The 27,523-nt window shown below is 44.5% G+C and overlaps 1 protein-coding gene across 1 annotated transcript in view; it reads left to right on the top strand.

Moving 5' to 3' along the window:
- Nucleotides 1-27,523, top strand: part of CEMIP (cell migration inducing hyaluronidase 1) — an 867,705-nt gene that overhangs the window by 746,832 nt on the left and 93,350 nt on the right. The window contains exons 19-21 of the mRNA XM_069624168.1: nt 4,067-4,102; nt 16,201-16,356; nt 21,023-21,203. Coding sequence (XP_069480269.1) covers nt 4,067-4,102; nt 16,201-16,356; nt 21,023-21,203 — 373 coding nt within the window. The remainder of the gene's footprint in view (nt 1-4,066; nt 4,103-16,200; nt 16,357-21,022; nt 21,204-27,523) is intronic.

Below are 27,523 nucleotides of genomic sequence, written 5' to 3'. Positions count from 1 at the left end.
CTTTGTAAAAATATTGTATAACGTGGGGGAAACACATGACCCTTGAGGGACTCCACAGGTGATGGGGACTGGATCCGCTGCTGATGAAGGTGAGGAGACTCTTATGGTTCTCTGGTCCAGGAATGAATTTATCCATGCCGTGGCTTTTGTAGAGAAGTTGGCTGCCGATTTGAGGTGATTGCAAAGTACCTTGTGATCTACCAGGTCGAAGGCAGCTGATAGGTCTAGGAGTAGGAGAATAGAGATGTCTCCTCTGTCTTTGCGCTTGTCTAGTTGGTTTTTAGGATCAAGGAGAGCCGTTTTGATTCCATGTCTTGGCCTAAATCCTGATTGTCTTGTCCGTAGTAGATTGTTGATGTTGATCTCCAGAAAAGCTTGGATCTGAAGATATGCAGCTTTAACTAAGATTTTAAGAAGGAACGGGACAGTTTTTATGGGCCTATAGTTCGTTGGGACATTGGGGTCCAGGTTAACTTTTTTTATGAGACGTAATATCCAGGCATCTTTAAGGTTAGTTGGCATAGAGCATGATTTAAATGAGGAGTTAAAAAAATGATGTGACAAAGGGGGCTAGTTCGTGTGCAGCCTCTTTAATAATTGGGGCTGGACAGGTGTCACCAAGGCATCGGGACGGTTTCAAGGACAGGATGATGTTCTTATTTTCCGCAGTTGAGATGGCTCTAAAGCTAAATTGGTTAGGGGGTTTAGTTTGGTTGGCGCCAAGTTCCTGGGGGATGGTTTCTTGCGTAGAGAGGGCAAAGTTGTGGAGGGCGGATATTTTGGCTAATATTTTGTCTTGTAACATTGTGATTTTGTTGCATAGGGCTTTTTGAATGTTAGTGCACCAGGCTTTGTCTTTGGTACAAGAGTCTATGGATGCAATTGGGGATTCTAATTCTCTCAGAATGGAAACGATTTCCCTGGTATTCGAGTTTGCTTTATTGATTCTGTCATTAAAGGTCTCTTTTTTTGCCTGAATGATTTGTTTTTTGTAGCTGTTAGTAAGGGCAGTGAGAAGGTTTTTGTTGTGGGGAGAAGGGTTTTTTCTCCAACTGGCTTCTGCATGTCATTTCTCTTTGCGTAGGGCTTTTAGCGTGGGAGTTAACCAGGTTTTCAGATGGGCAATAGGTTTAGATTTAGTGAGTTTCAGCGGCACAATGGCGTCAATCACCGAGTTGATGGTGTTATTGTACAGGTCGACTAGATTGTTAGGGTTAGAGATCTGGCTAGAGTGATTAGTGATAGGTTGGATCAGGGGGAGAAGATTTGCGAGTGTTATATTTTTTTGCAGCGGGTGAGGGCAGGTGGAGCATGAGGTTTGGTAGATTTAGGTTGGGGAAGGTCTGAAATGGTCAATGAAATCAGATAGTGATCTGTCCATATGCAAGGTTCAATTGCTGTTATGAGGGAAACGCAATTGATATCTGGGACCCAATCCAATGTGCATCCATTAGAGTGCGTAGGGCCGTTATTCCGAATAGTGAGGCCTGCTTCCCCAATAGTGTTAGCTATGGTGGAGGCATTGGAGTCTTTTAGGTCCTTGTAGCCTAAGTTAAAATCGCCTAATAGGATGATTTATGTACCCGGTTTGGCATTAGTGTTTAATAGGGTGGTTAAGTCTTCTTCAAAGGTGCCTAGTAGACCAGGGGGTCTGTAGATAAGGTGTATTGTGATAGTACGTGAGACGGAGATTTCTAGTTTTAGGGAGAGTAGTTCAGCTGACGGCATAGTGAAGCTTTCTATTTCCTTGATGGTGAGGTTGGCTCTGCAGATAAGAGATATGCCTCCTCCTTTGGAAGTTTCCCTGTCTTTTCTGAAGATGGTAAAGTTTGGGGGTATGGCTATCATAAGGGCAGGGCCAGCGGCTTTGTGTAGCCATGTTTCGGTAACTGCTAGGAAGTCAAGTTGGTTGCAGGTGATGATGTCAGCAATTTCCGAGGCGTGTGCTATTAGAGATCTAGCGTTGATGAGACCTCCGTTGAGATTTTGTGTTATTTCGGTGTCATTGCTAGTGTGGACCTTGTTGGGCAAATTTTCAGAGGATTTGGTGCAAGGGGTTTGATTGCAGCTAGGTTTCCTTTTGTGCATGTTGCGCCTGGTGTGTTTGAGCTCCTTCTTAGTGTGGCTAAAAGGGGATGTGCACTTAGTGGTTTGGGTAGTCTAGTGCCTAGTCTAGAGTTCCTTAGTCCGATGGGACAAGCCTCATTCAGTTGGGTCAGGGTCAAGGGAGCAGGCTGTTTAGGTGGTGACTGTGTGTACATCTTTCTGGTTGGTTCCCTTCTTGTAGGCAGATTGTGGTGAGGGGTTGCCGTAAAGGCTAAGGCAGAAAGTGTAGAGAGTATGGCTAAGTAGCCAATAGATGTGTCGGGCATGAGAGATGCCATAACGGTGTTTGTTCGCAGGTTATCCTCTGGTAGTCTGGTGTTTAGTAGTCGTATAATCTAAGTGTGCAGAGTGCAGATAGGTTCACCTAGATTCAAAATTTGCTGTATGAACTAAAATGCATGACTTAGAGTAGTTAACCACGAGCAGGGCAAGCGACCAAAGTTTCTAAATGGGTCACGGGGTACAATGGCAAGCGACCGGAAGGGTCTCAGATAGGTCATAGGGTGCAGTAGCTAGCGTCTATAGTGTCTAAATAGGTCATAGGGTACAATGGCAGGCGACCAAAAGGGTCTCAGATAGGTCACAGGGTTCAGTAGCTAGCGTCTATAGTGTCTAAATAGGTCACAGGGTACAATGGCAGGCGACCAAAAGGGTCTCAGATAGGTCAAGGCAGAGAGCACGTACATGGCAAGGGTACCAATCACTAGTGAGAGAATCAATAGTTTGTGCTAGTACATTACACATACATCAATCGTGGGCAAATAAGGAGCAGTGCAGAATACACAAGGCATCATTCAAGAGTGTGGCACATGAAAAAGGCATAGTGCGTCGTGTATTATCAGGCAGAAGAGCAATGTAACAAGCATGTGGAGCAGATCAGAATATGTGCGCAGCGAGTTTGGATAATACAGGATGTGGGCAGATTAACTCAGGAATCACACATATTAGACAAAGGCAAGCGCAATAAGGGCGCATAGCAGGAAAGCATAGACAATATGGCTCGTGTTAAGCAGGGGTGCTGCAGATGATCACGTTGTTAGCAAACTGAGGGTGGACCCTTTAGACGGTAAGCAGAGCGCCGTATCACAAAGTCACAAAGTCACTAGAGTACATCAAAGGTGGTGTAAGTAGCGTAGATTACCTTGCATTGTTGGTGGTCGGGATAGCAAGAAGGGTATTAGAGGCCAGATGAATTGCAGAAATGTTGGGCATGGGGATGGCGCCTTGCGCCTGGCTGCGCTCGGTCAGCTCAGTCAGGGGGATGGCCTTCTCTCTCGGCCTTACCTTGTTGGCCGGCTCTCGCCTGCCGGTGATTGGTGGTAGAAAATGAAGGAAATTTACACCAATCCGGCAGCAGCATGGGTCGGAGGACAGTCAGACAGGAAATGCAGACAGGGTCAGGCGCATGGACAACAAAGCGCGGCGGCCATCTTTGATTGCCGAAAAAGCCGATTCTGACACAGATTATAAAACACACGTGCAGTGTGTGCCTGGAAGACGCAGGTAATGGAGGTGGAGAGGCTTGCAGAATATAGCCTGCAGATGCTATAGTATTAAATGGAATTTGGAGCGGGGAGCAACTTTTAAAAGCCGTGAGTATGGAGGGGGCTCTGAGGCAGCTGGTAATATGCCTGGAGCTTACCTCTTTTCCTCTGCATCTCGGGGTCAGCGTAGACTGCTCCTGCTCCTGCAGCCGTTGGCTTGTGACAAGGCAGCATTGCATCTGTCGTCTAAACCGATAAAATACTGCCTTCTGTGGGTCAGCTAAATAACCTATGAGAAAGAGTTTGAAAGCTTGTTTGTTCCTAGGCACCACAAGTAACCAACAAATAAACGTAAACATAACCACTTGCCATCACATGTTTGCTTTGCCAATTGCATTTTGGATCATAATAATACATTGTGTTTTTCATTGAAAAATGGTTATTAAAGTTTTCAATATAAATTCCTTTTCTTGCAGATTTGCTGACAATGGTGTTGGCTTAACCTTGGCAAGGTAGGTCGCTCTTTTAAATCATTTGCCTTAATGGAGCATTGTTATTTCATGTTATGCAGCATTAGTAAAGATCTCCACTGTCTTTAGTATGGCCGCAAGCAGAGAAACTTGTGATGGGGATGTATAACGCGCCACGGACAAACTAAATTGCCTCAAGCGCCGAGGAAAAGGAGATCTACTGTTGAAGAACAAAGTTGTCCGGCACTAAATTACATAATCAAGCAGTACTTTGATTAAAAAAGACAATTGGTTTGGCACTGCACATGTTTTTAATCTGTCTGCATGTTAGGTGCTGCCCATTTTTTGAATCCGGTTCAATTTTTGGTACTACACATGTTTTAAATCTGGCTGCATTTTAGGTACTGCACATATTTTGAATCTGGCTGCATTTTGGGTGCCTAAACAAAAACAGAATGGACCAATGGATAGAGGATGACGGATAGCATTCATTTATCGTTTGACATATATCAATAAATGTTTCATTCCAAATTCGTTTTTCTTTTTATTATTCCAATAATCTTCAATTTAAAAAGATAAATCACATATTATATAACACAAAAAATTAAATTCAGTAGATTCATATTAGGCTCACAACACTCATCCCTACCATTCATTCATTCATTCATTCACATTCTCTCTATCAGCATTTTACTCAATACATATACAAATGACCCACTACACTTGGTCACCATAAACAATATTCAATGTAAACAATATTGGATTCCCTCTGCCTTTTTATAGGGGATTCATAGGGGATTCGATCTGTATACAATTATTTCAACAGATATAATGGTCAACACGCGTTTCGGCTGTCAAATAAAAGGACTTCAAAAGTCGTGTCCATTCAGTAAAGCAACCTTCGTCAGGACAAAAACAGGAAACTCAGTAGGTCCCATTTCACATTGTAGAGTGAAGCCACACCTCCTCCATCTTTTAGTTATGGTGGAAGAGCAGATATAGTGGACAAATTCTTATCGCACTCATACGTGTATCCCAATAATTATGGACCCACTTCTATAGTGCAAAAGCCTTTAGTCGCCTTACACTCGGATGTCGTATCACTATTGGAGACCTTTAGGCTATCCTACAAGCCTACATCCGGCATTAGGCTCGCTTTACCGTTCCAGATGGAGATATTAAGCCCCGTCGATCTGATCACTTCTCAAACTCCTTGTAACCAACGTTACATCAACTCTCATTGGCTGGCATCAACACACCTTGGTCAATCGGTTCATCTAAATCTTGGATATTGAACCAAGTATTTCCCTTAATGGTATCAGCTACGGTCTCTTTCAATTAGGCATGGTATTTGGTCTGAGGCACAAAGTATTATAGTCAGGCACCCCTTATATTTTTGGATTTGCATTTTAGGTGCTGCACATGTTTTGAATCCTGTTGCATTTTAGGTACTGCCCAAGTGTTAAATCTGGCTACATTTTAGGTACTGCACATGTTTTGAATCTGGCTGCCTTTTAGTTGCTGCATATGTTTTGAATCCGGTTGGATTTTTGGTACTGCACATGCTCTGAACCTGGCTGCATTTTAGGTACTGCACATGTTTTGAATCTGGCTGCATTCTAGGTACAACAAAAGCTGTGAATCCTCTGCACTAGGTATAGTGATGTTCAACTCCATTTGCATTTAGCCTAGTAAAACTCTGATTTTAGTATACAATAATGGTATTCTGCCCAAATCTTATCTGTATTTGGGTAGTACAACTGCCCTGAATCACTGATACTATTGTGGCTACAACACCACACCTCAACCATCTCTCAACACTTCCACTTTCCACTGTGTGCACATTACACCTGCTTCTATTGTGCCCCCTCTCCAGGCCGAAGTACACCTAGACCTTTGCATCCCCTGCACCCTCCCCCTTCCCCCTCTACTCCCAATCCTCTCCATTCTCCAAGACCAATCGACCCTCAGGCACCCTACCTGCTCTCTTGCATCCTCATCAATGCCAGATCCATTGCCAAAAACAAACGCATCATCTTCGACTTTATCTCAGGAGAAAACCTAGACAATCCTCTTCATTACTGAAACCTGGTTCACTCACGACTTCAAACCCGTTGCACACAAGGCTTTCCCCTCCGGCTACTCCCTGATCATGCACAATAGATGCAGCAGAGCTGGAGGATTAGCCATCAGCTACAAATAACTCCTCACAGTCTTACACTCTGAGAGAAAACCCTGCAACACTGATTGCAAATCATTGCTAGTGAAATTCCAACTCACTCCCTCCATTAGCAACAGTTTCCTTCTCCTTTGCAGACCTCCTGGCTACAATAGAAACTTTGCAGACTCACTTAGTGACTCATAACAGCCATCCTGGTTCAGCACCCATCCCTTACCATGTTAGGAAACTTCAACATCTGGTTTGATGTCCCCTCTAACCCTATGACCCACCCACTCATTGATAACATGGAAGCCCTCAACATGACCCGACTGATATAAAACCCCACTCACATAGCAGGACACACCCTTGATGCTTTATTCATCTCTACCGACTTGAAATTCACTCTGCCTCCCTGTTCACTAATTTGGACTGATCACTCCGCCTTCTTTTTCTCTCTCATGACCTCCTCCCATTCCCACGTCTCACCAACCCCATGTTGTCATCCCCTGTACCTCTTTGGAACAGGGTCATCATCAAACCCGACATGGCAGATCTTCGATGCTTCCTTCCAATCCTCTCTCTCCAAGAAGGACCACCCTCTATCAACCTTTTCAACTGTTCGCTCTCTAATGCCCCCATCCCTCTCACCCCAACAAGATCTGCTTTCCCGAAATCAGGCACTAATCCCAAGTGGTTCAGGTCCTCCCTCAAATCTTTCAAAAAACACAAGCACCGTCTGAAACGTGCATGGCAGGCCTACCCTACACCCCAGAACAGAGCCACTTGTGCCAGTCAGATCAGGGTCTAAGGACCGAAATTAAGAAAGCCAGTAGATACTTCTATGAAAACCAAATAGTCAACTGTCATAACCCTAGCAGTGAACTCCACAGGATCATTGCAGAATTCAAGACTCCAAGCTGTTCCACCCGGCTCACTCTCAAGCCCTCTGCGATGCCCTGAAGACACTGTTCCATCATCACCAAAGTATCATAATTCATTCTCCCTCGCCATCTCCCTCTCCTGAATCCTCCCACCACTTCCCACACACCCTGTCCTCTCTTGCTTCACTGCCTTTTCCCATCCTGAATTCCTGAAACTACTATCCCAAAGTCACGCCTCTGGATCCCCTAGAGACCCCTGCCCCCTCACTCCTTAAGAACATTCTATCCTCAACCTGTGCAGGCAGCGTTGCAAGATCCCTAATTAACCGTTCACTGATATCGGGCATCTTTCCTGCAGTTTTTAAAACCTGTCACATGAAGCCCCTACTTAAAAAGCCCACTCTCGCCCTCCTGCTTCCGTCCAGCTACCGCCTAATCTCAAACACCTGCCTCATTGTCAAACTCTTGTATTGCATGGCACACCCAGCTTTGCCTCTACACAGAATCCAACAGCCTACTCGACCCTGTCCCAGTCTGCATTTCAACCACTCTGAGGAACGGAAACTTCCCTCGTCCCCATCTGGGACAACATGAAAGGAACGTTAGACTCAGAAGGATGTGCTGCACTCATCCTCCTCGACCTCTCAGCTGCCTTTGGCACTCTCGACCACTCCATCTTCAGGGACAGACACCACTCTATAGACATCAGGGATACCACTCTAATATGGATCTCTTCCTTCCTCTCCAACCGCTCACAAGTCATGCTCCTCCCTCCTTTCTACTTCCCCCTGCCCTGTCTCCACAGGTGTCCTGCAGGGGGTCTCCCTGTCCCCCTCTTCTTCAATCTCTACCTAAATCCCCTCCTGGCACTCATCCGCTCTCATGACCTAACCTGCTACAACTATGCTGATGACACTCAGATCATTTTCAAGATTACAAGACCCTGGCCTCCTCCCATCTTTACCTCGCCTCTTGCCTCTCTGAAATCGACCACTGGATGACGGGTAACCACCTCCTCCTCAATCCTGGTAAAACCAAAATCCTGATCTCTGGTAAAACCTCACTCTTTCCCCAACCCACCCACCTACTGGCCACCTTCCCTCGGACTCCCGCCCACAGCATCAAACTCAGTAAAAAACCATGAATGCACTCAGATCTAACACTCTCTCACCATATCAACACCATATCCAGCACATGTCATGTGATCGACTTCGCATCCTCAGATGAATCTTCCCTTATCTTGCCTACCCTCACAGAGTCTCCGCAATGTTGGCTAGCATCCTCTCCCGCTTACACTATGCCAATTCCCTCTTTCTGAGCACACCCACCTATCAGCTCTGAAAGATCCAGCAGATCTAAAACCCTGCCGCCAGGCTCCTCCTTGCCCTCTCACCCAGAGAACACATCACCCCCCTGCCCTTGGAGGGCTCCACTGGCTTCCTATCCGCTGACTACTTTCAAGGGCATGTGCATTGCACACCGCACCATCCATAAAACAGGCCCTGAATTCCTCTAACACAAGATTACACGCTACTAACCCATCAGAAACCTTAGATCCGGCTGTGCACGCCTCCTTGTGACCCCCCCCTTTCAATTCCACCAGAGTTGGAGGATCCTTCTCTGTCCATGCTCCCACCCTCTGGAACTCCCTTCCACACAGCATCTGCTGTAATGGGGACTACATCTCCTAAAGGAAGGCCCTGAAAACCCTGTTATTCCCTCCAGCAACCTGACAAACTTTCCCCATGTCACGCTTAACTTCATGTCACGTACACCTCAACACTGTCAATGCCTCCCCAGTATATTTTCCAGAGCAAGGTAAAGTAACATTTTGGAGCAGACTGGACGATCCAATTAAACACCTAAATCAAGAGCAAAGCTCCAACTGAGGCTCAAGGTACGTAGTGTAATAGTGCCGAAGGAGGGGACTGACACAGGTGGCATAGTGATTGCTATAGACTTTTATTTAAGATCAAACTAAAGAGAAAAGCTACCTTTCCCTATATCTTTGAGGGGTTTCCCTGCCTCAACTAAAAGTTCTCATTGATATGTCAGGATGTCGTTGCAACTTAAAAGACTCCACTGTCCTGTGTCAAACGTCCCTATCTTATAACTAAACTCAAGTTGTACCAATTTTCTTGGTCGAGGAGAATGATCCCCTCCTCCTGGAAGGGATGGCACAGTTCTGTTTGCATGTCTCTCACCAGGGGTAATGACTCCCTTCCCCTGACTTTAATACTTCGAAACAAAGTATTGCTGGCTTTGCATCAAAAGTTCATTGTTTCTACCCTTGAGGGGGAATGACTCCCTTCCCCTGGATCACTGGTTTGACCATTCTTGTATACTCAATTACCAGGAGAATTACTCCATTCTCCTGGTGTCTAGCTCTGTGTTCCTCCCCACACAAAGCCAGGGAAAATGACTCCCTTCCCCTGGACTCTCTTTGTACTTGGTTTCACGATTTCACATTGCCAGCGGAATGACTCCCTTTCCCTGGTCTTCCTTGGCTTTGTTCTCACAGTCTCTTGGCTTTTACTTTCACCGTTCAAAACACCAGGGGGAATGACTCCCTTTCCCTGGTCTTCCTTGGCTTTGTTCTCATAGTCTCTTGTATTTTACTTTCACCGTTCAAAACACCAGGGGGAATGACTCCCTTCCCCTGGCTTTTCTTGGCTTTAGTTTCACAGTTCACAACACCAGGGGGAATGGCTCCCTTCCCCTGGCCTTTCTTGGCTTTACTTTTGCAGTTCACAATGCCAGGGGGAATGTTTCACTTCCCCATGCCTTTCTCAGGCTTCATATCACAGTTCACAATCAGGGGAATGTCTCCCTTACCCTGGACTTTCTCATATATAAAGTTGTTGGTGCGGGTCCCAGACCCAGGTTTCTTTAGGGCTTCATCTGGACAAACCTGGTTCACTCGCCTGCCAGGTACTGCCACAAAAAAGATGGCTAGTGAGGATCTCCTCCTGAAGTTGCAGGTCCCCAAACCTGTTTTCTCCTCTATATTTTGTTCCTAATATACATGGTTCACTCTCCTTCCAGGTACTACCCTATGGCCGATTGCTTAATATATTCCCCTTCGGTATATCTGGGTCCCAGACCCTGTGTTTGCGGTTTCTCTTGCCCCATTTCTCAATCCCTATAGCCCATGTACCTTCTGGGATTCTGCCGGTTCTTCTGATTCGGTCGCGTGCTTCTCCGATGTTTTGTTCGGCTTCTGCAGTGTCTGCAGTGGCTCTGCAGTGCTTCTCTCTGGGTGGGTTGCGTGTCTTACCACACGGCCCGGTGACTGCTCCCACCTGGACCTCTGCTCTTCCAGTTCCTTTTTTCTGTCTAAGCATGGCGGCACAGATAGGGACACTTCTGCTCCTTCACACGCATCCCGGTCAGAAGCAGCCTCCCTCTTCCACGCTTGACGTCCTCCAGACTTGCGGATCCTTCTGGGAGGGTCTGACAAAAAGGTAAGTCATTCCTAATTCAAGTTCTTAGGAGGACTCTTCATTGTTTTGCACCGCCTCATGGTCTCAGTAGCTGTCAAGGAGATCTTCATTACATCCTCCCTAGTCTTCCTCGTCTCAGTAACTGTAGTGTGTTCAGTCTCACATATATGCATCAGAGTGTGTTGTATGGAAGTGAGGGATGGTAAGGTAGACCTCATAGACTGAGGGGAGGTAAAGGAAGTGGGTGGATGGAGGGTAAGAGGTGTTGTACCATGTTCTCCCTTGATGGTCTTCCATTTCACTTTAGGAGGAGTCTCTCCCCATGAGATCCTCCCACTGAGTACCACCCCAGGGAGGACTATCACCTCCCTGGCCTCATGGGAAGGGGCTCCCTCTCTGGGAGAAGTGACAATATCTAAGAATTTCTTACAGTAGCTACGTCCCACTTCGGTGGACACCAGCTGCAGGCACAGCAACCCACCTGCACACATTCACCTCCATATACCAGACTAAAACACAAGGCACAACATCTCTGCCATCAGAATGCAGCTACGTCCTATGACAAAAAAAATCTGGTCTGGCTGTGCACTCTCCTGACCGCCTCTCAGCACTCATCCACATCCCTGACCATCATGGGTAGCTTACTGCGGAATGACCATCCCACCCAACTCCCTATTTTGGGCAAGTGCACACATGCCTTCTAATCTTTCTGACAATTTTCCCACACCTTGAACCTAGGCCCCCCAAGGGCGTTCACCCCAAAAGCGCTTTGAGGCCATACGAATGGGATAAAAGTGCAATGTAAATGAAAAACCACTACTACAGGACAAGTTTTACATAAGCAAACTGGATGATTGCTGTGTCAGATTGGGATGGGCCCTGGTTCACCTATATTCAAGTTGTGTGCGAAGAGCAGCAAAGGGGCATCTATCACTCAGTCATTAAGTGACGCTGCACATCGATGTCATATGCACAAAGCCGCTTGAAATCGCATCTAACTGTGCAAGTGGCACTGGCTGTAGCAGTGGGATGATGATAGGTAGGAAATTAATTCAGTATGCTGTATGTGTATATATATATATATATATATATATTGAAAACCGGCATGTAATTTACACCATGACAACACCATTTATTCATATGGCACAGGACCAAGAAACACGGCTTAATATCATTGCCGAACATAGCATAAACGCTAAGCATAACAGCATCTTTTTCATTACGATGTTTGATCCCAACTTGTGCTCATTGTATGCCTTTTGTTAATACCTTTTCAGTAATCACACTGTATATCACAAACATTAGAAACACTATACAAAAAAGTGACCTTTAATATGAAACTTAGGAAAAGCAATTTGCAAACACAGTTCTAACAACAATTGTCTTCTCTTTTGCATAGCAGGCATCTTTTTGGACCCTTATGGTTGATTGTTTTTATTAGCTCTTCACACTGAAATGTTTTGACCATCTGGTACTTTGGCCCAGTGTTCCTCAGAGTATAGTTATTTATAATTCTTTATCTTTCTATCCATGACTTCATGCGTTATATCATTCAGAGAGTAGTTTAATATTTTCCGCTGGAATTCTTTTAGTGGAATTTGTTGAGGCCCCTAAAGTGAACAGTAAAATGTTGGTATCTAACTTTGGTCTCATAAATTCTTAGCTAATATATCATTTGCACATTGGTGAGCTTTCTTATTGTTTCCAAACAGCATTTATTTCCATTCCGCCTTGTAAATTACTTTTTAGTTTTCAAGTCCTTGGTTTTCTTTACTCCATGCCTTTTCTCATTATATATTGCAGAGAATTTGTTCTAAATATTTAACTGTCAATGTTGATTTTGGTCCACAATACAGTGAAAAATACTTCTTCCTCCAGGCAGTATGGTCACGAGAAATAAACATGGAATAAAAACAACAAAGAGCATGAAAACTCAAAAGTAATTTACGCGGCGGGATGGAAATACATGCTGTTTGTGGCAAGAATAAGAAGTCTCATCAATGTACACAAAAAATATCATGGCTATGAACCTATGAGTACAAAGTTACTTCATGTTATAACACATACTTTATGGATGGAAAGATAAAGAATTATAAATGAGGAAAGATAAAGATTATAAAAGAGGAAAGATAAAGATCATAAAAGAATTATAAACCCTGCGGTAGACCGGGCCAATGTGCCAAACGGTTACAACATTTCAGTGTGATGATCTATTAAAAAAAATTAAGCATAATGTTCAGAAAAGATGCTTTCTATGCAAAACAGAATACTATTGTTAGTTTGCTTAAAAAAACTGTAAAAATAAGGACTCAAAAGTTGTAATAAACAGCAAAAGTGCCACGTACCTGGTTGCACTACATTATGAAAGAGTGTGTGTGTGATGTGAATTGAAATAGTAAAAGATCAATGTGTAATTCTTTGAACACCAGATGGTTACATGTGTATAAACATATATGGATGTACATTTTTCTGTTTAATTTAAAAATAAAAAAGGACTTACAAATGGCTTTTAAGTTCCCTTTTAAAGGTTTATCTTATTTTGCAAGAGGTTTCTTTTGTATGCGACACACGGTGTAATCCCGCATCATGTTTTGAAAAGGGTGTAGGAGTAGCAAAGGTCTGGCACCAAACACTCTAATTTAAAATTATTTAAATACCCTTGCTCATCCAGACTATTATGGGGAAAATCCTATTGGCCAAATGAATAACATAGCATCATAGCATAGCAGAATATGAATGCACAACGTGTATTTTAGCAGTGAGGAAATGCATATGAGAGGCGTACATACATTCCACACTGCACAGGCAGGTGTGTGTTATAAAAGTGTAAATATACAGGGGACTGTGTGGGCCACATGGGCATCACCTCATATAGTGGGTCTTTGTGTGTTTGTAAGAGTTCTCAGTGGAACTACGGACACTGTAATAGGAATGTGTGCTGTGACGAATCCTTAGATGTCGTCACTTCTCCCCGAGGGGGAGCCCCTTCCATCGAGGCCAGGAAGGTGAGGCTGCTACCCGATAGTCCCCCTAGGGGTGGTACTCAGCAGGAGGATCTCATGAGGAGAGACTCCCCCTCTAGGGACAAGGACGACCATCTAGGGAGAATGTGGTACATCACCCCTCACCCTCCATCCACTTTCCTTACCTCTCCGCAGTCCAAGAGGCCCACCGTATCATCCCTCACTATCATACCACACACTTCCATGTATGTATGTATGACTGAATACCCTACAGTTATTGAAATGAGTAAGAGTAAGGATGACTTAATGAAGATCTTCTTCACAGGTACTGAGTCGAGGAGGATGTGCGTAACAATGAAGAGTCCTCCTAACAACTTGAATGAGCATTCTAGATGTCATTGTTCATTGAACGTAAAGTGAGAGGGAGGACTAACCATTTGGTCAGGCCCTCCGATGAGGAAGCACAAGCGGGAGGATCATCTGGTGTGGAAAGCAGGGAATGCTGCTGACTGGGACATGAGCAAGGAGGCTCAGGGGTCTCTACCCGGTCCAATGTGGGTGGACTGTCTGGAATGCAGGGGTTCAGGCAAGCAGAGCACCTGGATTCTGTGGACAAGAAAAGGCAGAAAACCTGCGAGGAAGCAAGTGCTGTGGAGTCACACCAGCAGACACAGGAACCAGAAAAGTGATGAGAGACCCAAAGTAGAGGTCGGGAGACCCAGCAAACGACCAAACAACACCGGCAGAGACCAGAAAGGTACACAGATGGTTGGTATGGCTGGTAGGGTCTATGGAGCGAGTGCAAGAATGGAAGAACCAAGGGCTTGGGATACCCATGTACAGAAGAATATCTCAACAAGTAATCGTCTTTGTGGCAGTACCTGGCAGGAGAGCGAATCAGGCCTGCGAAAACTAAGGCTGAAAAAGGCCAGGGGAAGGGAGACAATCCCCCTGGTGTTGTGAATTGTGAAACCAAGAATAAGAAAGGGCAGGTCAAGGGAGACATACCCTCTAGTGTTGTGAACTGTAAAACTAAGTCTGAGAAAGGCCAGTGGAAGGGAGACATTCCTCCTGATGTTGTGAACTGGAAAACTAAGTCTTAGAAAGGCCAGGGGAAGGGCTATATTTCCCGTGGTGCTGTGAACTGTGAAACATAGACTGAGCAAGTCCAGGGGAAGGGAGTCATTCCCCCTGGTGATGTGAACTGGAAAATCAAAGCCAAGAGAGCCCAGGAGAAGGGAGTCATTCTCCTGGCGGCTGAAACTCACAAGGAGGATTAACCCAGTGTTCCAGGGGAAGGCAGTCACTCCCCCAGGGATAATGCAGTAGTGAACTTTCTGTCTGAAACAGGGGTTTGAAGGATCTGAAATACTTTTCTTCTGTAAAGTTCTGAAATCAGGTTAAGGGAGTCATTCCCCCTGGTAAACAACTTGCAACCAGAACTCTGCTACCTCATTCAGGGGAAAGGAGTCATTCACCTGGGCCAAGAACATCGGCACATTCATTAGTTTAGTTTTAGGGCTGTGGGACAGGAGTAGGCTTTTTGACACAGGACGTTGGAATATTGATTTACACAAACATCCTGACCAAAACCTTAGTATTTTAGGTGCAGCAGGGAAACCCCTTAGAGTTAGGGAAAGGTAGGTTTCCTCTTTATTTTCATTACTAATAAAGGTTTATATCAACCACAATGCCACCTGTGTGTCAGTCTTCTCCTTCTGCACCCTTACAGTGCTTAGACTTCTCGCTCTTCTGTAAACAATTACCTGGAATGCATGTGGCCTGATAGTAACTTTATGATGACCGTAGTGGTTTGAGGTTGTAGGATCCCTCTTAGCTGATGGTGGTCTCTTCTGGGAGTTCACTTCTGGGAGTTCTCTGCATAATTTAACCTTTCTTACCTTCCATTTCCTGGGTACCCTTTGCCTCCTTCTGTCAAGAGGACAACAGATTGTCTTGTGTCCAAGTGGGGTGGAGAGTCAGCTTACCAGAAAGGATATGGGGAGATGGAAGGTGACTATATTATGATAAGTTCCATGTTGTTCTGACACATGCCATTTTTGATGCACGCCCTGCTCCTATCACACCTTTGCAGAAGTGCTCTTTCAGCATGCGTTCTCAGTTGTGGTGGATCCAATTGCCCCTGGCCCCCAGCCGAGCTACCTGAAATGTAATGAGGGGGAGACCCCCTTCTTGTGTGCACCCCCCAAACACTTTCCCATTGTCTATAGGGGACAGCCCCGCAAATTCTGCCCATTTCCCTAGCCCCATTTTGGCCTATTTCCTCCTTCTGCCCTTCAACTCTATACTTGATGCAATCAGCAGCCCCTGACCCACAGCTTCCTGCTGTACGATCCCTCTTCCACCCCTATTTATGGGCAAGTGCCACAACCCTCTATACAGATACATCGGTTGCCCCCTGGACCCATCCACCCACTCACCTGCATACCCCTGGAGCCACAGACAAAAGAAATAAAAGCAAGAGTTGGGAAGTGTTTTGTGGAAACTGGAACTGCACCAAATGCCCTCCAACAAAATGGGCGGACCACTCTGATGAGCTGCTGGAAAGCAAGGGGATGGCAGTTTTCACATGAAATGTTCTGATGAGGTTTTGTCGGTGAGCACGACATGCTGCTGGGTGGAGAAGCAACTGTACCTATTTGTGATGGAATTTAATTTTTGTATCCTCTAGCGGCGGAACCTTCCCAGATGATGACGGCTCGAAACAAGAAGTTAAGAACAGCCTTTTTGTTGGCGAGAGCAACAATATAGGAACAGAGACCATGGATAACTCTGTGTGGGGCCCAGGAGGCATCAACCATCGTGGAAGGACGCTCCCAAGAGGCCAGTATGTCCCTCCACGTTTTACTCAATACTTACCACACCCCTACTCTGTTTGTAATCTACATAGTAGATATTTATCTGCAGTGCTATGAGAGGATCTGACTTTGTGCAATAGAGGACATTAGCAAGCAAGGGAGGCTATCCAGACCCCTCTCCTTTTTGTCCAACATCCAAGTGAACTCGTATGAATGGCATAGGGGCTTTTCATAGAAGCCATCTGAGAGGCAGGTTTCAGGCCTTCAATGCACCCGATCTTCCAGAAATCCTCACTGGTGCAATTGCATCCAGGCGGAGAGAGGAGGAGTGGAGAGCAGATAGGAGGTGGGAAGATGTCCTGCTTCATCCTTTTGCCTAAACTACTTTCTAACCACGTTGTTACCCTTCTTGTACCTCACATTGAGACTTAATAATCTTTTGGATGAATCCCCAGCTGCATCCTATCCCATGCAGTATCACTGAAATGTCAGAAGTACCATTTATAGTGGAAAAGTGGGCCATTATTTTAATAGGACAATTTGTATTGGTGTAGGGCTCTATGTTTATATTTTGGCTCAATATTTATTATATTATCCTTTAACTGTGAGGGAATTCCTTATGTATTGCTCTACTCTCCTTAATTATATTGCTTGTTAAATTCTTGACTTGGCAAAAAGATTTCAAGGTCCTAACAGGACAACTTAATTCTTAACCTCATTTAGTGCAAATGAAACCATTACGACTCTATGGTAAGTCACTCATTAGGCTCACCAGTCTGAAAACAAATCTGCATAGAAATCATAGCAGAGAGGGCATTCTCAGAGTATGTCGATGAGCAGTCTTAGGTAAGGGTTGAACAGCAGCAGGGACAATGGAAATCCCTGGGGGACACCACATTCTGCTTGGGAGTGCATGGGTCTGAAGGTCCCCAGATCGACCGTCTGTTCCTAATCAGTCAAGAATACCTAACACCTCCCCTGGACCCTCAACATAGGTCCCTCAATGTAGGTCAACAGCTTTTCAATAAGTCGAATTTACCACCTTACACATAATGTTTTCACAACTAAAATCAGAAGGGCTACTAAAATGGCCTGATACCTGTACATACAATCAGACACCAGATGGTTATGTTCCACAATTGGCTATTATCCACCAAACAAATGAATGCTGCAACGAATAGTGCAAAAGTCAAATTCTCACGCTGAGTGAAATTGTTCCAATGCTAATGTTTAAATACAAGGTCGAACTGGTACACACCTGTTTGCGCTGTCCCACCTCGCCTAAAGTAACACCATGTAAATAAGCCTCATCAAGAAAATACTGAAACACCTTCAACTATTGCAGAACTGATGTGACAGCTAGTCCTAGCCTAGACTTCAAATAAACAGGCAACACAACGCCCAGTCTTTGTTGCTTGCACTCACTTTCCAGAAAGCGAAGGTTGTCTTTCACGAGGATGCCATTGACTCATAAGGCCAACTGGTTCTAAAGTCCCAAACATCCAAGCATACTTGCACAAAATTGCAGACTAACTCTGAACCTAAGGACAGCAGCAGTTGACAGAAAAAATACCTTCAATGAGTGCGCTTCGGGGCAAAGCCACGAGAACTTGAAGCTAAGAAGGAAGGAACAATCTTAGCACTTCATTGTGCCTACAACAAAGCCACTTCAGGCTCCGAAAGGAACGGGGAATCATACTTTTCCTCTAAGGTTCTATGAGCTAAAAAGCCTTAAGAGTGACTGTAATAAGAAAACCATAAGAATTAGAGTATCTCTTATGTGTAATTGCCTGTCCGCTTAGTACTCATTCTTCTCCTCATTCTGTACCATCCCGACCGCCATGGAGCGGCCTACATGTGGCACCCAAGAAATAATCAGGAAAGGAATCTTCCCAATCCTGTTACGATAGCCGTATAGAATAAGAGAGGGGTCAATGTTGTGGGATAATAACCCATCTTCACGTTATAGGGAAGGGAATGGTTGTTATCCCACGCGATATCGACCACTCCAGAGGTCTATAAGCCAATTAGAACATGGTGGTAATAGCAATATAGGTGTTGGAGTTGTGGTGAAGTAAAAACATTTGTTTAATACTGAGTAAAGTAAATGGACAAAAAGGGTTAAGACATTTTACGTGGTTTTATTTTGTAGTATTTATATAACAAGTTTGTCTTTATAAGGTAAGCATTTTATTTGTAAGTTTGCTTGAACTCTTAACAATTCTAACATGAGTATGCATTGGGTGTCGAAGTAAACGGTTTTGCCAAGCAAAAGTGAAAGCAATTTTTAAATTTGTTTGCTATTTTTTGCGTTCACTTTGATGTATTCAATTGAATGTTGCCTGTCACATTGAAGATTCAGTGTAAAAAAGATACTCTGAAGGGGAGTGTCTTATGGAAATTACTGGGAGATTGTATTGCTGACTCTTCTGCTGTTTCCCTGCCTGCTTTTGAAGTCAAAATGTTTCGAATTCATTCAACGGCCATAGTCATCGAATCTATAAACACTATAGGGAATCCCAGGATCTCACGGGCTGTGAACACTGAACGGGCACAACCCTTTCCCCGGACTCAAAATGCTGTGCTATGAAGAAATAGGCCTCGAGTATAGTGACCCATTCTATCAGATAGAGGAGTTCCTACTCATATTAACAATATCAAATCATGTGTATTCATTGTCCTCAATACAAAAATACAAATGTTTAAAAATGGCATTCACTTCACCAGCACTGTGGATTGCATTGCCCAACCACTGTGTTTCTCAAACTTCTTTATTACAGTACAATATTATAGATATATATCTATGATGTGTCTAAAACCCCATTAAAGGGGTTAATTTAAAAAAACAGTGTGTTTTTAGACAATGCATAATCCTTTGCCTGATTGTTCAATGGTATATGTCTATAATATTGTACTGTGATAAAGGCGTAGTTATCAAATGCATTCCGAGCATTCTGATTGGCCTAGAGGAGGTTAATCATGAATTCCATCTACTAATCTGAAATAACTCAGGGGTGAACACTGTAATCGTTAACATTTCCACAATAACCATTTCATGATATCCTGATAGACTTTGTTATGGCGCCTTTTGCTTATGCTGTTGATTCCATGCTTTATGTTAGGAGACTGCACTGGATCTTTCACAGCAATTTTAAGCACATTTACAGTAGGATTTAGAAGTGTTAAGCGATCATTCGGAGGAAACAAGTCAACGGCAAGACTATCAATCCAAGGCATTGCCTTGTTTTACTGCTCAAATCAGTGCATTTCATCCATTCACTTCATGCATGTGGGCACTGACACGCACACTTTACAAATCAACTGAAGGTGGAAAAAACCAAGCTCCCACCTCATCTTATCATTCAGCATTGAGCGTCAGATCAAATAAGTGGTTGATAACCGCAACTACTAAATAATTCTCATCTGATTGCACCAGCCTGTCTTGCCAGAGGCGCATCCTATTAATGTTACTCAACCAATAATAGGATACCAAAGAGTTTTGCTGGTAGCTTTCCTCCGAGCCTCCTCACCCCGAAAAACCATACAGTGCAACTCGAAACAATTAAAACTCTTGACTATTCGATGCATGATCCTACATGGAGGACTTCCACCGTAGCTAAAGAAAGCGATGTGTGTCCCCACATCACTAGGCACAGTGTACAAGTCACTTTACTGTCTGCTGGAATCTGGAGGTCCTCTCCTGGGCCTAATTTGTTTTGGTGGTGGGGCTGGCCTCCGGTAGCAATCTGTCATCACAGCACTCGACTGAATAACAAGGTATCACATTCAGAAAGAAATGTAAGATCGGGTTGTTCTAAGATCCTCCACCTATGTGAGATCCTAGTGTTGGCCATGCATGTTCATCTTCCATTGACAAGAGCTCAAGAAAGCCTTGGTTGCTAGCACTGTTTGCATGTCTATGACATTGCATGTCAATGCCAATAATGCAGAGACAGATGGAGATGATAATTACAGCGAATTATATGGTTTTGTTGAGGACAGTGACATGGAGACTGGGTTCTTGATTTCTTTTTTGTCTGGTATTTGTGATGCATGTTCATTTACTTGATAAACAAATACACCTTCAGATTGGGCCATAACACTAACATCATGATTTGAGTGAGTTCCTAGTTTTCTTATTATTAAGCACTCTTCTATTTTACAGAGGGTCCCAAATCAATGGGCCTCATTACGGCTTTGGCGGACCCGGACCAAAACCAGGTCCGGGTCCGGGTTCCCTCAGGAAACCCGGGCCCGGACCTTCCACATTCCCATTTGAGCCCCCATACGGCTCAATGGGAATGTGAGCGGGAGCTAACAACGGGCCAATTGCGACCGGCACGCTGTTAGCTCCCTGGTCCCCTCGCAGATGGCTGGTTTTACCAGGCGTCCTTACCGGGTCCCGCAAGGGATCCTCGTAATCTTGCGGAATGGGTTTAATGGGTCCGCATCCATTAGCGGCACCCGTTAACCCATTCTGCCAAGATTGTAATGAGGCCCAATGTTTTGTTATAGCAGTTTTCCATAGACCATATCTCATCCTTTACACCTTTGTTAACCCTGTTAGTCCAGAGGACAATACAGTGTTTTTTTTCTTTTTATATATTTCCTTCCAATATCTCCTTTTAAGGATAATTTATTTTTATCGTAACTAAAACACTCTCCCACCAACTCATATTTTAATATTGGTTGCAGGAATTTTCCAATTCGAGGGATGCAGATCTACGATGGACCAATCAATATCCAAAACTGCACCTTTCGAAAGTTTGTGTCCCTTGTTGGGCGGCACACCAGTGCCATTGGCTTTCGTCTGAACAATTCTTGGCAGAGTTGCCCGAAAAACAACATCACCAACACTGTGTTCCAGGATGTGCCTGTGAGTGTTTTTTCTTGTTGCTGAAAGGAAATGATTTGGTGTCAGGACTAGGCATGTAGATTTCTGGGATGGTAATGGTTTGCTGAGAATGTAAAGGCAGTTACATTGCGTGTACTGTTTCCTCTTCAAAACATTACAAAGTGGAGTTGGTGGAAGGTTTCATTTGTGGGGGAAGTAGATATTTTAAAGGGGCAGGGAGTGGTGGGGGTGTAAAGGGTGCGGGGGAAGGAAATGGGTATTAAAAAGTCCACAATTAAAAAGTCTTACAATGAAAATTACCACAAAGTAACTTACCACTTTGTAATTTTTGGGGATGAAATCAAGTAGAACCAATACTTTTATGCCACCAAAGATGGCTTCAGTCGTGCCAAATGATGATTGTTTCTCCTGCCAGTTTCTAGCGGCAGCCATCATCTCTTTAGAAGGAGCCGCAATATAACCTCCTGTGAGTCGTGTCCATGTATTTGCCCCAACAGGGTAAGCATTCACCTTTCCAGTGCATGAACCAGAGCAGTGAAAATTCTCTTTACGAAAAAACAACCATATGTTACAGCAGAGGTCCTCAAGCTGTTCATTTTCCCTTGTTTGGGTTCTGGGCTGAGAAAACTGATTCAGAGAGTAACATATTATCATCAATAAAAACTTTTAAATAATCTGGGAAAGCACCATAATGTGAAGCATGTCTTTGTTTTTTACAGCGTGTGAGGGTGTGGGAGTAAGAGTCGAACACAAGGGTGGCATGTTGATTGACAAATACTTTTATTAATAACAAAAACAAGGGAGGGCTAGAGGAAATCCTAACTACGCCTACTTCTAAGAGGGTTTTCCCTGCCTCAACAAAACTAGCTAATGAAACGGTCTGTGACAGAATGTCCAAAGTAAAGTTCTCCGTCCTGCGTCCAAATCCTAACCTATCCCTCACCAGCTAAACTCGACATAAGGTGAAAAGAGAAATGTCTCTCTGGCTGCCAATCTGCGGCCCAACTTTGTAGTTCGAAACCAAAAGTTCCAAAACGGTGTAGAAAAGCAAACAAAAGTTCCACAAGACTCAAGGGGTTCATCCCCTTTCCTTTGAGTTGTGAGAAACCAAAGGGTGTCTCACCCGCTAGTCCTTGGGGACGTGCCATCCAGGTGGCCAGGACACAGCCATTGCTTTTGGATTCAGTTCCTGGGCGTGGACCAGTGCAGGAAGATCACCTGGGTGAGGGGCCTTCGGGGAGTTGGGGTGAGAGAGCCTATGGTGAACAAACTCTGAGCAAGGCGGAACACGAGTAAACTCAGAACTTCCAGGGTGAAGAAGAACCTACTGGAGCAGAGCAATGGAATGAGGGATGAGAGCCACGGGTAGAGTACCCCAGGAGTTACCTGCAGGAGGTCGTTGCCTCGGAAAGGCAGCGAAAGACACGTGAAGAAGGCCGAATCCCAAACAAGAAGGCTGCATTGTGTTTCAAGGTCGCCAGCGACCCACCCGGGTGAATGGCAGAGTTGGGCAGGGAGGCCAAGCCTGTGGTACTAACCTTGATTTGTAAATTGAAAGAATTTAAAAGACAAGAAAGAAATGCACACAGCCAGTGGGTTAGCGAGCGACATGAGAGACTGGTGTGTGCTCTAGAGAGATTGAAGTAGCAACATTATATTGCAAAATAGAAGGTTGCAAGCGTGTGGATGAGACGCGAGGAAAGGCAGACCTGTAAATGAACTTTAAAATAACGATAGCTGTAAAGTCAGCGATACTGTGTAACTGAGTGGTCCGGCGGACGGAAGTAGTCCCCTTGAAAATCTCTGTGAAAAGGCTACAAGTTGTGAAGAAAATGTGAATAAACTGTAAAAGCAAGGCGATTGAAAGTAACCCTGGCAGAAGGGGAACACAAAGGCTGAACGTCGAACTTTGATGCATAATACAGACAACTACCTAGTCCAGAAAGCACTGGGGTAAATAACATAGGAGTGAGTTGAATGCTGGAAAGACAAAGTGGTCCTGTGGAGACCTGTCACAAAAACCACACACATTTGAAAGTCTTCGACATCAGGAAACGGTCCGAGCCCGACTGAGGGAGACCGGAAATATAATAAGTTAGGGGAAGGGAACCCCTCAAAAATAAGAGTTAAGCTTGGGGAAGAGTACCCCTGCAAGTGTTGTGAACTTTTTTGTTGTGAAAGGTCTGAGCCCGACAGAGGAGGACCAACATGAACTTTTGCTTCAAGAGGTCTGAGCCCGACAGAGGGGGACCAACACGAACTTTTTGTTAAACTGTATTTGTGGAAATTGGAAAGCAAGACTTTAGCGTGGAAGCCCAGGCGGGCCTCAATCCTCATTTTGAACTGCCTTTGTGTTAAGAACCTGAGCCAGACTGTGTCACCTTGTCTACAGGGACTGCCTTACTCTGTGCTGTCCAAAGTGGAGTGGAGAGCTTATTCAGCCACATTTATATTACTTTTCACACTTTTGTACTAGATATAGGGCAGGCATTCGGTTTTTGTTAGTATAGGCCATTTTGATTTGACGGACACAACTAGGACTGTTTTGTTTATGATTTGATGGTCGAGACTACTCCCATCCTAGCTATAGTGGAAAGTAGGAGTTTATCCAACCCCATTGAAACTTTAATAAAGGTTATTCAAATTGTACCTTTGTGTCAGTGTCATACTTGTGATACTATGCCTCCTTACAGAGTCTTTCCACTTTATCCAAGAATGTCTCTGTGTCTTCCATGGTTAGGGTGAGTCTTTATCTTTACTTGGCAGGCTTGGCTTCTAAGCCCCGTAACAAGGAAGTTCTTGTGAGTCCCAGCTCCTTGATGGGCGGACCTGACTCCCAGATACTGCGATGATAAAGAATAGCCTGGTGCTCTCTCCCAAGCAGTGTTCCGATTTTTCTCTCAATCGCTACATGTCTCAGACCCTTCTTTCAGTACCCCTCTTCCTGTCCCACTCGGATGCCAAGTAGGGTACTCAATGTTTTTCGGATTCACAGTTCTCGTTCCCTGTCTTCACTTCCACTCACAGCCTTGGTTTACTCCCCTGCCAAGGTCTATGAGTACCACTTGTACATGTACATTTTGTATTCCTCTTTATTACTGTTTGGGGTGTGTTTCCCCAGCGTGGGTCCCAGACCCCTTTCACTTGGTTACTCTCACAGTTTTATTTGTCTGATCTTTCTTCAAGCCACAGCCTTAGTTTACTCTCCTGCCACGGTTTGTGAATATCATCTGTATATGAAAGGTTTGTATTTCTCTCAGTCTCTTTGTGGTACTCTTTCACCCCCTCCCAACCACAGCCTCTGGGGTCTCCCTGTGCCTTCCTAGTTCCCCTCCATGTACCTTTGTACTTGGTCTGTGAGGGTTCCAGTCCTCGGCAACACCGGTAAGCTTCTGCTGCTTCCCCTGGGCTGTCGCAGTCGTCTCTTGGCGGCTCCCCGGCTGATCTCTTCCAGTGAGGGAGTATCCTGTTTCCCTTAGTCCCTTGCAAATTGCTGGCACTCAAAGGTCCCCTCTCCTTTTTGGGAGGCACACTGCACTTCTTGGTTTCCACAGTGAGGGAGAATCCATCTTCCCTTAGTTCCCCACTGGCTGCTGGGGATCAAGGATTCCAGCCTCTCTGGGTAGTGCAGTGGTCCACAGCCCCTTCTGTTCCAGCACAGGATTCCTAATCCTCCAGAGAAAGCTTAACAACACATCCCGGTTTCCCTCCTCTATTTCTATTCTAGATGGACCAATCGTAAACCAGTAACCAATAGACTGTTCCTTGTGGTTCTCAAGTGTGATCCTCATGCTTCTGCTTATCTCCCTCATCATAGTACTGATCTTCGGACTCCCTTGTGAGTCATTGGGGATCTTTCTTGTCACAGTAATGGGAAAGGGATCTTCACTTAAGTAAGTCCTATTCTTCCTCGTCCCTGTACTTTGTATGGTAATGGCAGGGTGACCACAAATCATGAGCCAATTAGGGAAGGGGTTGGTCTTAGGTTTGTAGGAAGGGAGTTTAGGGTCAGGTAATGGGCGGGGATACAGCGTTCTCTCCTGATAGTCATACTTAATGCCACAGGGGGGGCACCCACCCACGTGATCCTCCCGCTGAGTACCAACCCCAAGGGGACTATCAGGTAGCAGCTTCACCTCCCTGGCTATATAGGAAGGAATCCCCTTCCCCCCAGCGAAGAAGGGACGACACTCGAAGAGTCATCACAGGACACACAACGTTTTGCCTGTTCTCCAAACTAATTTTGCAAATGTCTAACCCGTCACTTAATTCATTCACATAGGAATCAATCAACAGGCCACTTTTTGCAAATGTTAGAAAATTGCACTGTTTTGACCAAATCTTTGGGGTAGTAGAAGTGACACTCCACAATCTCTGGCCATATGCATCTACTTGAAAGGAAGTCACCTCAAAGAGTTTAAATCAAGGTGACAGCCAACTGGATAACTTTTTTAACAACCTGTATTGAAAGCTCAGGGCAGTGGAATGTTTATAAACAGCAATGGGTAACAGGCACAAACATGTGGATAGCAATTGTATCATCCCAACAACACATCACGAAAAAGGCTCAAATGGCTTAGTATCAGATCGTTCTACTCTGCAAGATCAAGCTCTTACGTCCGCCAGGACCTCTGCACAGTGGTGCAGGTCATAGTGATCTAACATTTCGACAGGGGTAATGCCCTCCTCGCAGGGCTCTGAGCTGCTGACGTGGTTCCGCTCAAAGTGCTCCACCTCGCTGCGGTCGTCTCATTGACCACTCCCCACCCACTTTTGCTCGAATTACACTGGCTCCCAATCCTGGCTAGAATCTGGTTCAAGACACCTATCTATGGTACACACACCACTTGTTTAATTTCGGACTTGAGACACTATTGTAGGATGGTGTGGGAAAACCTAGAGTGCAGGGGAGAAAAATGTAGCTCTGGCACACGAAGCTGCTGCCATACTGATCAGACAAAACAAGTGTCCTTATGTATCGGACATCCACGTCCCCTGCACGCCGTAACTAATCAATAGTGTCAGTCAATAGTTATAAGTGATATATAAAATATATGTCGAACGTTAGTTGAGATATGTTAACAGCGTTGATGACACAAATATTAATTCAAATTGATACATAAATCATAAAATTAGTGTTTCGGGATCAACCCTTCATCAGGACCAACATTTAATTTAGCTTGCATATGTTTCTTCAAACTTCATGAATCATCTACAAAATAAAGACTCTGACAGAAATCTGTTCCTAATAATTCTAGATGAATTTATTTACAGAAATATATGAGTAGTACACTCATATTCCGTTTTGAATCACCTGGCTGCCTTCACGGTGGAGAATATTTATCAATGTTTTTCTCTCAGAGTCTAAACGTACTGTCCTTAATGTAGTACCAATATCTCTCCACCTAATGTACGGAAGATCCAGAGTACGACTTTTTATGTGTTTGGATCTACTTTGTAAAACAACAGTCAATACTGCATGATGATGATGATAGGTTATTTATAATGTGCTTAATACCCTGAGGTTTCTAAGCGCGGACTTGGAGATCGAATCTGTGTTGCTCTGCGTCGTCGTGCTTCCAAGGTGAGCACATTGCTGCTGAGCTATTCTCCCGAGACAACTACATGAATGAAACATATAGATACATTTAGGTCAACTGGGGGAGCATACCTCAAAGTTCAGGGAGGGACCAGCATTCCATGTGCAGTGTTAACCAATCACCTGAGACCCCATGTTCAAGGAAGATAGGCCGGTCTATTGATCTGTAAGAAATTCAATGAAATCTCGGCATCGGCTACTAGTCATCTGATATCAATTGATGTGGGAACATGTACAGTAAAATTTTACTCAGCCATGCAAAGCATGTAAGGGTGTACTCGGGATCATTAATTACATACATCTGTAGATTCCTTTGACTTTCGATGGGGAATTTTATATCTCTTTAAGAAATAATAAATATCTTCTAGGCATTTACTATTAGACAGGGATTATTATTATCTGAGTGTAGATCTTGAATTCTGCATTACTGCTGAAATTGTTAATATGTCATAATGAAAAAATATGTCAAAGAGTTTACATTGTGAGGGTGGAATCTTACATATTCAATGCCAGCAATCACTTGTTGCAAAAAGAGGCCGGCAACAAGAAAAAAACTGTGCTCCGTCCCTGCTGCTCTGACCACCACCATCATCCCTGCCCCAGGAGCAACCAATTTCATGTGGTCAGTGTGGTCTGTGACTCGAGGCTAAGTCCCCTGACGGTCTCCTATTAAAGGAAACTGTGCCCCCATTGCGCAAATGAAGGAAATGTGAACAAAGTGGCATTTACTTTCTCTGTCTGC

The sequence above is a fragment of the Ambystoma mexicanum genome, chromosome 11 (assembly GCF_040938575.1).
Source record: "Ambystoma mexicanum isolate Mex_15411 chromosome 11, UKY_AmexF1_1, whole genome shotgun sequence".
In the NCBI taxonomy this organism is placed as follows: Eukaryota; Metazoa; Chordata; class Amphibia; order Caudata; family Ambystomatidae; genus Ambystoma; species Ambystoma mexicanum.
Note: the sequence above shows the minus strand (reverse complement) of the source record. Positions and strands in the feature narration are given on the sequence as shown.